Source organism: Microcebus murinus, chromosome 22, assembly GCF_040939455.1.
Source record: "Microcebus murinus isolate Inina chromosome 22, M.murinus_Inina_mat1.0, whole genome shotgun sequence".
Classification (NCBI taxonomy): Eukaryota; Metazoa; Chordata; class Mammalia; order Primates; family Cheirogaleidae; genus Microcebus; species Microcebus murinus.
The window spans coordinates 25,505,711-25,519,309 of NC_134125.1; the positions used below are offsets into that span (position 1 = coordinate 25,505,711).

General features: G+C 45.3%; 1 protein-coding gene across 1 annotated transcript in view; it reads right to left on the reverse strand.

The window, feature by feature from the left end:
- The window catches only part of PI4KA (phosphatidylinositol 4-kinase alpha), a 114,498-nt gene that overhangs the window by 71,767 nt on the left and 29,132 nt on the right, over positions 1 to 13,599 (reverse strand). Inside the window, exons 8-15 of the mRNA XM_012776680.3 lie at positions 11,683 to 11,831; positions 9,135 to 9,200; positions 6,603 to 6,699; positions 4,568 to 4,759; positions 3,876 to 3,976; positions 2,723 to 2,852; positions 1,302 to 1,434; positions 224 to 319 (exon numbers count right to left, since the gene is read on the reverse strand). Coding sequence (XP_012632134.1) covers positions 224 to 319; positions 1,302 to 1,434; positions 2,723 to 2,852; positions 3,876 to 3,976; positions 4,568 to 4,759; positions 6,603 to 6,699; positions 9,135 to 9,200; positions 11,683 to 11,831 — 964 coding nt within the window. The remainder of the gene's footprint in view (positions 1 to 223; positions 320 to 1,301; positions 1,435 to 2,722; positions 2,853 to 3,875; positions 3,977 to 4,567; positions 4,760 to 6,602; positions 6,700 to 9,134; positions 9,201 to 11,682; positions 11,832 to 13,599) is intronic.

Below are 13,599 nucleotides of genomic sequence, written 5' to 3' on the forward strand. Positions count from 1 at the left end.
TGGGATTTTAACAACCAGCAGAAACACAAGGCACTAGGCAACAGGCTGGAGGACAAAGATCTTTCTCTATTCCCACATAGTGGTCCAAGATGTACATTCCGAGATAAGCTTCACCTTAAATCTGTGACAAACCCAGTGCATGCTTATGCTATGAGACAAGGAGAGACTTCAAGCCTACTGAGAACCATGGGGCTGCCCGTGAGGAATGGGGACTGGGACATACTTGTCATTCTCCTGGGAGATATAGAGCCGGTTGGAAAGGCTGGCCAGGAAGGCCTCCACAATCACGGGATCCACTGTCAATCCAGCCTTCAGGCACCTTAGCAGTGAGGAAACCAACATGGCATTAGGCATTAAAACAAGATGGGGGTTTTTTGTTTTTTAATTTTTCCTTTCTCAGGTCTACAAAGTTCAAAGAGCTGCTCTGAACTGTTTTCCCAGAAATCTGAGAACTGCTGCAGATTTTGCCTACTCCATAAATATCTTAGTTAGAAACAATAACTTCATTATTTTGCCCAGAACACTTTCCTTCAGAATATCATACTCACCCCAACTCCAGTTTTAAATCTCCTATACTGTTCCTTAACAAAAGTCACAGTAACTGATTCCAAAGACAAAGGGTCCCAAGATAGTTGAGGGCACGTTACAATTATGTATCAAGGTTGTTGCAATACGGAGAAATGCTTATGTTATATAAAAGGTGAAATTTCGAAAGTCCTGAAGAACATAAAATCTTACAAGGTGTCTCTCTTACTCTCTACATCTGTTTGGTTCCTGAACCAGTGTGTCAGAGAAGAGCGGGAGTCTGATAGATGGGGGCCAAGTTCTTGATTTGGCTTCTGACAGTGGGGAGAAGAAGTCAGAGAGGGAGGGAGTCATTTTCATGGGAATCATGATGCATTTAGCCCCTGAGTTGGGAGAGCGAGAGTTCACATGGCAGGAGTCTGGGAAGCCAGGGTATCCAGCCAGACTTAAAATCCTCTCATTTATATTAGATATTACACAGAAAAAAAAGATAAAGAAAACATGATAACATGTTACTCTGGATTCTTCTCTTTCTACTTTTCTATACATTACAAATTTTCTCTAATAAGCATTTCTTATTATGTTTATAATCAGAAAAAGAAAGAAATTTCATTTTTTAAAAGTACATAATAATTCCTCTCTATAGATCCAGTGTAGGTTTAGAATAATCAGAAACAATCTATAAAAGTTGCAAACGTTTCTTGTTTTATATCAATAATAAGCCACTGTGGGACACTGCTTTCTACCTCCCTCTCGCCCAGTGTCCACCTCCCCACCTGCAGATGTTGTCGATGGCGATGTCCCGCAGCTGTTCGTACATGGAAGGCTGACTCTTCTTGCCAGACATGACATTCAGGGTCGACTCGGAATGCTCATTGGTCACACTGATTTTTATATCATTGCCAGCAACTAAATGTAAAAATTCAAATATGCATCTGGTTGAGCCTGTTACTTTCCATCCCTTTCTTTGTAATTCAAAAACCAATATAATATGCTGATCATTTTTAGTTTATAAAAGCAATCACTAAGCCGGGTGCAGTGGCTCAAGCCTGTAATCCTAGCACTCTGGGAGGCCGAAGCGGGTGGATTGCTCGAGGTCAGGAGTTTGAAACCAGCCTGAGCAAGAGTGAGACCCTGTCTCTACTATAAATAGAAAGAAATTAATTGGCCAACTAATATATATAGAAAAAGTCAGCCGGGCATGGTGGCGCATGCCTGTAGTCCCAGCTACTTGGGAGGCTGAGGCAGAAAGATTGCTTGAGCCCAGGAGTTTGAGGTTGCTGTGAGCTAGGCTGACGCTACGGTACTCAGTCTAGCCTGGGCAACAAAGTGAGACTCTGTATGTATGTATGTATCTATGTATGTATGTATAAATAAATGCAATCACTATAAAAACATTTGACCAAAACAAAAGAGCTGAGACCAACAGAAAGGAACATGCTTAAATCAAAAGGAATAATATATAGGTTACAAAGTGATAAACATGGGAGATCAGCAACTTCTCAATAAACCATTCAAAAGCACTGACAAGCAGCCACAGGAATGCAGCTCTGAGGGTGAGTGAGGCACAGTCCTGCCCCCGGGTTATCTCACTAACGGGCACAGAGCCCGTCCACCCAGTAAGGGTGGGTGGCGAGCATGAAAGCAGAGGCCTTAGAGCATGAGAGGTCTCTCCCTGCCACAGGGTTGGGGAAGGTATTTCAGCTGCTGTGAGTTTGCATTTCTTCATCTGAAGAAAGACGATAAAAATGGCACCTCCAGAGGACTGTGGGTAGGATGGTGATATTACGTTAGGGCCTCTAGCACACAGCAGGTATTTAATCAACATTAATTATTGTTATGTTATCTGTAGAAACATCATAATGCACTTTCACAGGGGCAGGAAGGACTAGATGAGGTTGTGCACACAAAGCTCTGGCTAAGTGAGTGGGGCACGCAGGACTCACATTTTAGACTCCTGCAGTGAGAGGAGACTCCAAAAAGAAAATGAGACTAGATAGGGCGATCAGTGGTGGCAAGAGTACAGAATGGGGAAGGCGGGAGAAGAAAAGGCCTGGAGCTGGGGAAGGGGTGTGTAGGGAAAGACAGGACAGGCGTGGCAGAGCAATGAGCCCAGGGACGGTCAGGAACCTGTTGGGGGCTCACACACAGTCACCTGGCCCCTTTCTCAGGGCCTCAAGGGTACTCAGTCTATTACCTGTGTGGTACTGACTGTGGTACTTGTAGAGCTTCACCAGCACCGGGGACGGGATGACTAGGAAGTCTCGCAAGGACGGCATCACCGAGTGCACCACCACTGGGAACCTCTCACACAGGCGGCCCAAACCCTGCAACACACCATCACCTGTTAGCTGGCCTGAGCAGTGAGATGCTCAACACTTCAGATACCTAGCGTTTGACTACAAACTTCCAAGATCAAAGCTCCCCAAGGTCACCTGCCCAGGAGGCAAAAAGACAGGGAAGGGGGACAGTGCTAACTCTCCTCCACCTAGAGGGGATATATAATACATTCTTTTTTTTTTTTTTTGAGACAGAGTCTCACTTTGTTGCCCAAGCTATAGTGAGTGCTGTGGCGTCAGCCTAGCTCACAGCAACCTCAAACTCCTGGGTTCAAGCAATCCTTCTGCCTCAGCCTCCCAAGTAGCTGGGACTACAGGCATGCACCATCATGCCAGGCTAATTTTTTCTATATATTTTTAGAATATATTATTTAGAATACATTATTAATTGGCCAATTAATTTCTTTCTATTTTTAGTAGAGAAGAGGTTTCACTCTTGCTCAGGCTGGTTTCGAACTCCTGACCTTGAGTGATTCACCCGCCTCGGCCTCCCAGAGTGCTAGGATTACAGGTGTGAGCCACTATGCCTGGCCAATACATTCTTAAAGTGTGCTCATTTCTTCTTGAAGCAAGCTAAGGGAGAAAAGGTACACAATAGGATTTTTAAACAATGGCAGGCATGGAGTCAGTGGGATTTGCGACAAGGTAAGAGTCTCAGCAGAGCAGAGCTACTGCTGGGGGCATCAGAAGATGTCTCCTCTTGTGGCCCCACGACCTTTTACCTGCTGGCCTTGGGCACCGCCCAGCAAATCCAGGACAACCTCACAAAGGAGGACTGGAGTCCAGCTGTACTTAGATGCCACCTGCAGAAACCCCTGGAATCCTGTAGGTGGAAGCCCATACTCACTCAGCAGCGGACTGTCCACAGCAGGCTCTAGTTAAAGCTCCTAAAGACAATCGCTCACACCACACCATCTCCAATGCTGGTGCACCCACCACAGCCTGAACACTATTACGAGAAGGATACTCTATCAATAGGGTTTAAGCCTCTCAGGTGTCAGGGAGACTGACCTGCAGACAGCAGATAAGCAAGGGCAAGTGAGCAATGATGACTTTGCTGGACGTCTTGGACTGTAGCTTCTCAGACAGCTTGATGCAAAGATTTTCTGCACCTTAATTCAAAATCAGAGGAGTGTACGAGTGATCAGCAAAGTCCAACATTTATAACACACTTGTTTACCGAGTAAGCACAAAATTTAATTAAACTCCAGAGACCTACTTTTTGATTTATTAATAGAGAGGTCATATTGCATGTGACTACACTCTCCTCTCTGCTGGCCCTAAGCCCCCTTATTCCTGTAGTGTTTTCCTCAGGAAAACTTCCCATTCTCTGCTACTCTAGATGATCACCTCACACTTTGGCACTGACCTCCCACATCGCCACAGAAAAGCCTAATGACCCAGCAAGAAGCAGCAGAGAGAACACACAGGCTCTGTGGACGTAGGCTTCCCCATGCTCCCAGGACCAGTTCCCTCCACACAGGACAGGACACCAAATGTCCAGGCCACAGCGGGGGCTGATGCTCAGTGTTGCATGCACCCAGGCGGCAGCTGCTCCTACCACAAATGCATGCTAGTAACAGAGCCAAGTGCTGCAGAAGTGGTTTGAGGAACTTGCAGGAAGAAAGCCTTTGAGGCATGCCGGGCACAGGAGGTGAGGCAGTCTGTCTGCCTGAGGTGCCAGGCAGGCAGCTCGGGCTCACCCTGCTCGTCCTTCACGGCCCACACCATGAGGTCCACGCAGGCAGCGTTAGCCTGGCAGCGCAGTTTGAGGGGACTCAGCTCATTGTGGATCCGGTCTGCATCATGGAGGATTTTCTGGAGCTCCCCTTGGCTCGTGTTGAACTGCTCCAGCACAAAATCATGGATCTCCTTCACAAAGAAGGTCGGGAGGTCTGTGGGATAGAGGGCAGGCATCACAGCTGGAAAGAAAGCTGCACCAGAACACAGGCAGCAGCTGTCAATGGCTATGGTCTCTTTCCCTCTCTAATAAAAACCCGGGAAGAGCAGTGTTTGCTACTGGCTACTGTGGTTCCAAGAACACTCACTGGGAAGAATTTGGCTAGAATGTGCACAATTGTCCTTCACATGCATACAACCAAGCAATCAGAGAAAATGATAATTTCCCAGGGAAGTCAGAGCTATGCTTTGTTTTAAGCAGTCAATACGCTAAAACCTGAATATATGAAACACATAAATTGGAATGTATCATCACTGGGACTGGTTCCACAGACAATAGCAAATACCTCAGTGATGTTTACAGAAAAGAAAAGCTTGTCATTTATTAGATAAGCTCAAACACTGGTTGTAGCCCAAAGGAGGGAATTCTCTGGATCTTCAGAGCACCAATGTCAGATAATTCAAACTGTCATCTTTGGGGCCTAGAGAGTTCAGGAGAACCAGTGTAGCAAACACATGTCAGACCAGGTGAGGAAGTGAGCAACATATAGCATGGTGGAAAAGCAGGGCTTACAGGCTCCTGGAGGTCAGATACGGCTGGGCCATCCCTGACACCCCTTCTTAGAGAACGTAAACCCTTGCTGTGGCTCCAGCAGACTCAGCTTCCCAGGAACTCTTGGAATCAGATCAGGAAAATGGTTAACTAAATTATGGTATCTATGTGACAGAATAGCATGTGGTCATCAAAGCTTATGTTGATGAAGAATATTCCATAGTATGAGGGAAAAGTGCAGGAAAAGTGTTTTGAAAAATGCATGAAACATGGACTGGAAAAGGAAATGCTAAATTTTTATATGTGCATGCTAGTTTATTATCTCAGAGTTGGCCAAGGCAGGAGGATGGCTTGAGCCCAGAAGTTCAAGATCAGCCTGAGTAAGAGTGAGACCCCACTCTCCAAAAAAACAGAAAAGTTAGCTGGCCATGGTGGCGTGCACCCAGCTATTTGAGAGGCTGAGGCAGGAGGACCACTTGAGCCCAGGAGTTTGAGGTTGCAATGAGCTGTGATGAGGCTACTGCACTCCAGCCTGGGTGACAGAGCAAGACTTTGTCTCAAAAAAAGAAAAAAAGAAAAAGAAATTACCTCAGAGGTAAAAGATTATGAGTGACTCTTTTTTTCTCTCTAAAATGCTTAAACAGACATGAATGTGTGCTTATTTGGACAATATATTAATAACATGTAGAAAGGTATTAGAAAAACACCCTAAGAAATAAACCCACCAAAGAAGCCATCATTGATAGTACTAGAGTTGCAGGATGGATCATGGACAGATTTTTTTTCTAATTTGCTTTTTCCCCAAAGTTTCAGTAATGTAACCATGTTGCTCATACGTATTTTTTTTTTTTTTTTTTTTGAGACAGAGTCTCACTTTTTGTTGCCCAGGCTAGAGTGAGTGCCATGGCGTCAGCCTAGCTCACAGCAACCTCAAACTCCTGGGCTCAAGCGATCCTCCTGCCTCAGCCTCCCAAGTAGCTGGGACTACAGGCATGTGCCACCATGCCCGGCTAATTTTTTGTATATAGATTTTTAGTTGGTCAATTAATTTCTTTCTATTTTTAGTAGAGACGGGGTCTCGCTCAGGATGGTTTCGAACTCCCAACCTCGAGCAATCCACCCGCCTCGGCCTCCCAGAGTGCTAGGATTACAGGCGTGAGCCACCGCGCCCAGCCTCATACATATTTTTTAAGTGGCCCCAAAGGATAGTGAGCACCAGCCTACAACCACTAGCCAGGGACAGCAGCCCAGGAGCCAGTCTCACTGCACTCCTGAGCAGTCCTCACCCTTCATGTAGTATAGAGTGTCACGCAGCATCTTGAACATGGTCAGGTAGAGAGGGTCGCTGAAGGACGTGTAGTAGAGATCAGCGCTGGAGTTGGCCTGCATGGGAGGGAGGAAATGCATGTGACCACAGAACAGAAACTGCTCTGCCCAGCCTTTGCCTTGCACATTGATTGAGGCCTGGCTGAGCAGTGATTCGTGACTTAGCATTCAAAATGGAGAAACCATTTATCACAATTCATCACTTGGACACTTCAACTGCTCTCTTCCCCCCTTTCAGCATCAGGCCAAGGAAAACAGGAGGCTCATGCAGTCCAGAGATGCCTGTGGGGGCGCCACCATCTCTACCCTAGAAGAAGAACTACCTTCCTGTGGCTGAAGCTCATCATCTTTGGCACACAGAGGGACACAGGAAGTAGAGGAAGAGGAGGAAGATAGCCAAGTGACTACCAGAGTAAGGGATCTACCCTGTCCCTACTCCAAACACAGACACTACAGCCAGGGCACCTTCATATTCAGCTCATGTTTTGTAATTAAAACACATTTTAAATTATTCTTTAACAATCTAATCTGAAATGTACCACCATTTTTCTTCTTGGGCAAAAAAGTCACATAAGGTGTAATGAGTTAAATAAGATACAGTCCTTAACTTCTATATATTCCCAGTTTAGTAGGACAGAAAGATCTGGTTTGTTATAGTTCTTGAGGAGTATAAAAGTGCTCTACAAATACAGACAAGGGAGATGAGGAAGCAAATCTGCAGAGGGATCAGGTGGAACAGGGAGGGCACGTGGTGTGGGGATGGCAGAGGGCAGGGCTAGGGAGTCACACGGAGGAAACGAGAATCACTCAGAGGGTGTGTGAGTCATGCCAGGTCTCAGGAGGGCACTGACAGTAAGAGCTGCCACAAACTGGGTGCCATTGATGGGCACCGCCACAACTGTTTCACAGACATGGTCTCACATAGTCCTCACAACACCTCTGCAGGGCGGAGGTGAAGAGACGAGACTGGGAGAGCAGCACAGGGCTCTGCCTCTGGAGCCTTAGCCCAAGTGCTAAGCTGGCTGCTTTGGCGTCTGACTGCCCAAGGTACGCAGCCAGGCTCCATCACTCGCTAGATATATAAGTGAAATGCCTTAGTCCTTAAGCCTCAGTTTCCCCATCTATAATCCCAGGATTGTTGTAGGTTTCGAGAAGTGAGTAAGTGAAGTCCTACGCAGTGTCTGGCATGTAATGAACGTGCCATAATTGCTTGATTACACGGAATATGGATGATGATTAATATATTGCAATAACTCCAAGTCAGGATAGTAAGCATCTTTTTTTTTTAGTCATGAAACCATTTATCCAAATGGACGTTTATACTAAAAGTTCAAATTACAAAACAAAAATACCAAAAACTTCTCTGGTTCAGAGGGGATGAGGGTCCAGAGGTAGAGTACAGGCCCAAGAAGTCTCCAGGTGTCTGACTGTCCAGCCCCTCTCTCAGCCCTGGTCCTCCTGGTCTGCCCTGGGCCACACATGACACATTGACAATGGAAACCAAGAGACCTCTGAGACTGTAAGTTGCAGTGAAAGAGCAAGAGAGCTAAAGCTCAGGCCAACAGGAAGAACAACCTGCAAAAGGGCTGAAGACAAGGTAGGAAGTGCCCAACTACAACCTGGAGAGTTATAGGAAGCATGTTCCTTAGCCAAGAATCAACCCACAGCAAACCACACCCAGCATATCCACATCACATCTGCCAGCAGCTCACTGGCAGCCAAATGCAGCACAGGAAGGCTCTGGTGGTTCCCACCTGCTTCATACCTGGGCCACAGGTACTACTACCAGGTAGTTATCAGGCATTGTGTGTCTTATCATCCAGTGAGAGGAAGAAGACCAGGTTAAAGGACTTGGGTCCAGCACACACCCACAGACATAATCAGCCCAGCAAAAGGCAATCTCTCTGATCCTAACACTCAAATGGGGCCTGACCCAGATGTCCCCTGAGATTTTGAGACCTCCCAGCACCAATGTCATAAATATCATATCATAAATAATGCTGTAGGCCTTGGTTCCAAATACATTAAAGACAAAAGTTCCCTAGGTGCATACCCGTTACACTTAAAAGCCAGGGCTTGCGCGTGCCTAGAAAAGTGTAGCTCTGAACCCCAAGAAGCAGCCTGAAGCACAAAGGAGCCAGGAAGATGAAAGAGTCAGACAGACCCAGGCCAGACTCTAGATCCCGCAGTGACTGTGTGACATGGCACGTTAGCTAGTTCCCTTGTGCCTTTATCTTCCATTGGTGAAATGGAGACACTAGCCACCAGTCGGGGCTACTGGAGGTGACTGTGTTTAAGAGCTTGGCACAGCACCTGGCACAGAGCAAGCACTCACACAGGTGAGCTGTTATTTTGTGGCATGAGGGAAGTTAAGCAGAAAACTCACAACCAAACCCCTTCCATTCTAGCCCACACATGAACTCCTTCTGCTTTCTCCATGCAGATGTTTAAATCAGGCTTATCTCACAGTAATGCTCTCATAAGGGATGTACCTCTATCACGCTGGCTACAACTGCATCCAAGGATTTGAGAACAGGCTCTTCAACGATCTTCTTCACCTATCAGGGAAACAAAACCTCATGAAGCAACTGACACAGTGAGAGAGACAGGCACACTAGCTTCTTCTATCAAACCCCCACAACAAATCCATGTTCAAACACACTGAAAAATGTGACCAAGGCAATAGACCAACAATATATTAACACAAGGTATGGCTATATAACAAACTATATGCATACACCCTCAATTCTGCCACCCTTTGGGGCTTCTTTTCCTATCCTAGATAAAAATGATACAAAAACAAAGAAAAAGAGCCCACTCCCTCAAATTTGCTAACATTACATTTCCATGTTTAGGATGTGAAAGCATCCAGACTCCAGGCATTGCTGCCATTTCACCAACTCATAGTTTATAAGTACAGCTGTGTGACATACTTTCACAGTCCCCTCCCAGACAGCCAGGACATCCTCACAACCAGTCCTCGGTGCTACAAGTGCCTCCCTTCTCCCAAAACCAGGTACACTGGCTCTTCTACAACTGCCCAGGTACTCAAACTAGAACAAACATTTCAAATTTCTAGTAGAAGCAATTATTTTTACCTCTCCTCTGTACAGCATTTACCAAGGGAAAGAACTGCTCTGGCCTGTCAACTGCAGAATCATCTGAAAAAATCGCCCCACGCCTGCAATTATAGTACTTGACAAAGGTCATTTCCAAAATGTACAGATAACTAACCCTAATGATGAATACCACACCAGGAAAAGAAACGAAAAATTGTCTAAAAGAAAACCTAAACTTGGCTGGGCGCAGTGGCTCACGCTTGTAATCCCAGCACTCTGGGAGGCCAATGCGGGTGGATTGCTCAAGGTCAGGAGTTTGAAACCAGCCTGAGCAAGAGCGAGACCCTGTCTGTACCATAAATAGAAAGAAATTAATTGGCCAACTAATATATATATATACACATATATATATATGTATGTATATATATATATATAGAAAAAAAATTAGCCGGGCATGCCTGTAGTCCCAGCTACTCAGGAGGCTGAGGCAGTAGGATCGCTTGAGGCCAGGAGTTTGAGGTTGCTGTGAGCTAGGCTGACACCATGGCACTCACTCTAGCTGGGCAACAAAGTGAGACTCTGTCTCAAAAAAAAAAAAAAAGAAAAAAGAAAACCTAAAATTGAAATGTTAAAATATATTGGAAAAAATAGTTCCTCAAGAAAGAATGTAAAACTCTAGTCTTCAATTAGGATTTCCGACACGGTATTAGGAAGAGCCATCTGCAGAGGTCACAGCCCTCCTAGACCACCATTCTGTCTGAGGCATCGACTATGAGAAGCCGGAACGTTGCCCTTCCTGATGGCAACTTGAAAAACATCCTAAACTCCTTAGTAGTTCATCACACCCTTGCTAATTATCACCTATGTTTTAATGTCTTCTTACACCTTCAGCCTAAAGCCATTCTCTGAGTGACTTCTACTCACACTCTACACAGCAGGGAGATGGCTACTCTCTCCAGCGCAGCCTCCAGGCTTTTGAAGGTGTCCCTCTCGTTTCCAAAACAGAAAGCCTGATATGTAGAGTGTGCCCTTGATAATGTCATCCCCCTACCCATCAAATCTGTCCTGAACTACCCCAGCACCACCCTAACAACTCCAGGGCCCCTGCATCTGACCACAGATCCCTCCATTTCAGGGCAAGGACAATGGCACCAATATCTTCTCTGGTGTACCTCAAAGGTGATCCAAAGAAACCCAAATATGAAAATGTTAGGTTTTATATTAATCCAAATAGAACAATCCCTGAGAGGGAGTCAGGGAGATAGAAAAGCACTGGCCTTGGAGTCAGAATCCCCAGACTGAGCCAGCCCTGCCCCTGGCCTACATGTCCTTAACATTGATTTCCTTCCCTCCCAACGGGGCCAATGGGGATGTATGGGTGCCTCCTGCACGGCTGCTGTAAGGGTTAAATGAGAAAGTGTCATACAATGGCTCCATGAATGTTATTCTTCTCCTTCCTTCTTTAATCTGGAAATTTATGACTACTAAATTATACTTTGAAATACCGGTATGCTGAGGTTTTCTTTTAAAAACTTCAAGTTTTGGGCCGGGCGCGGTGGCTCACGCCTGTAATCCTAGCACTTTGGGAGGCCGAGGCGGGCGGATTGCTCAAGGTCAGGAGTTCGAAACCACCCTGAGCGAGACCCCGTCTCTACCAAAAATAGAAAGATATTAATTGACCAACTAAAAATATATATACAAAAAAAAATTGGCCGGGCATGGTGGCACATGCCTGTAGTCCCAGCTACTCGGGAGGCTGAGGCAGGAGGATCGCTTGAGCCCAGGAGATTGAGGTTGCTGTGAGTGAGGCTGACGCCATGGCACTCACTCTAGTCTGGGCAAGAAAGTGAGACTCTGTCTCAAAAAAAAAAAAAAAAAAAAAAAAACCAAAACTTCAAGTTTTCACCACTAGCACTTTTAGTGACTCCCTCCCTGTCTCAATCACCATGGTCTGTTTATCCACCAATGCTCCTCTCCTTACCAAGTTCAAGAGTTCCCGAAGCATTTCTAGTGGAATGTTGAATTCCTTATAGGTGATGCCATTGAAAAGGGGAGAGACTGAGAAGCTGGAACTGATGGTAGAGAAGTAGTACTCGGGCTCCAGGGCGGTCCCATCAGGCAAGCAAGACGCTGGCAGGAGACAAAATCAGAAAGTTAGCCATGGTCACATGTGACCAAAACACTTCCCCAAGCTGATTCCCTCAATAACCAACAAAGGTATAGGTTTTGCTTTTGTTTATACCCCAGCTCCTTGCTTGTTTTTAAAGTAAGAACTAAAGCCTGGATGGCAAATCCTTGGGAAGTGATGCCCCCCACTTGGGTGTTTCAAGTCAAAGGCTCAAACATGATTGTGTCCTAATATTTCCAACCCAAACAATATAACTTAACATGTGGGACAGGAAAAGAATTACTCTTTTTTTAAAGGTTGAGGGATGTAAAAGTTTGAGGTCTATAGGGCTCCAAAAATATTTTATCACCAAAAATTTTCTTAAAAAATTAGCCAGGTGTGGTGTTATGTGCCTGTAGTCCCAGCTACTCAGCAAGCTGAGGCAAGAGGATTGCTTAAGCCCAGGAGTTTGAGGCTGCAGTGAACCATGATGATGCCACTGTACTCTGGCCTGGGTAACAGAGCAAGACTCTATCTCTAGAAAAACAAAAAGAACAAAAACGCACACTACTAGAAGTTTCTAAATCTGAATGACTAAATGAAATAAACCAGTCACAAAAAAGACAAACACTATATGATCCCACTTCCATGAGGTACTTAAGAGTAGGCAAAATCAGACAGAAAGTAGAGCAGTGGCTGCGGGAGGCTGGGAAGAGGGAGGAAGGGGGAGTTACTGTTTAATGTGAACAGGTGCAGTTTCACAAGGTGAAAAGAGTTCTCAGGATGGATGGTGGTGATAGTTGTACAATATTTTAAATGTATTTAATACCACTGTACTGTACATCTAAAAATGATTTAAGATGGCAAATTTTATGTTATGTGTATTTTATCATAATAAAAAACTGCAGGAAAAGAATTACAAAACTAGTCATTCAGTCATTGATGCTTAATATGTATGCAAAAGTGTGCAACTGTTTGAAAATTCATTATTAAAAACTGTAACAGGGCCGGGCGCGGTGGCTCATGCCTGTAATCCTAGCACTTTGGGAGGCCGAGGCGGGCGGATTGCTCAAGGTCAGGAGTTCAAAACCAGCCTGAGCAAGACCCCGTCTCTACCAAAAATAGAAAGAAATTAATTGACCAACTAAAAATATATATACAAAAAATTAGCCGGGCATGGCAGCGCATGCCTGTAGTCCCAGCTACTCGGGAGACTGAGGCAGTAGGATCGCTGAGCCCAGGAGATTGAGGTTGCTGTGATCCAGGCTGACCCCACGGCACTCACTCTAGCCGGGGCAACAAAGTGAGACTCTGTCTCAAATAAATAAACAAACAAACAAACAAACAAACAAACAAACTGTAACAGAAAGCTATGATTGGAAAATACATTTATAATATTTTCATATTAAATAATGACAGACAATATCTATAAAGAACTAAATAGTAATAATAAATTTTATGACTTCCCCAAGCATTAGAGAGCACAAAAAAAGCAAAGAGTTTAACCAAAGCTGGGGTTGAGTGCTGTGATGCTGGTAATACACTGCCAGTCTGCCTGAAAACAGATGCAATCTGGGAACTTACAACAGAAGGCGGCAAGAATAATGCCGCAGGGAGCTAAGAAACTGGAGGGACAATGTGAGAAATGGCCACGGAAAGAGGGATGAAATGAGGAAAGAAGGGAGGGAGAGAGCAGATGGTTTAATAGGAGCAGCTGGGGAGGAAGGGGAGAAGGCTGTAATCAAAGGGCACTTCTTGGACAGAAACCACGAAGCAGGGGTGGTGTCACAG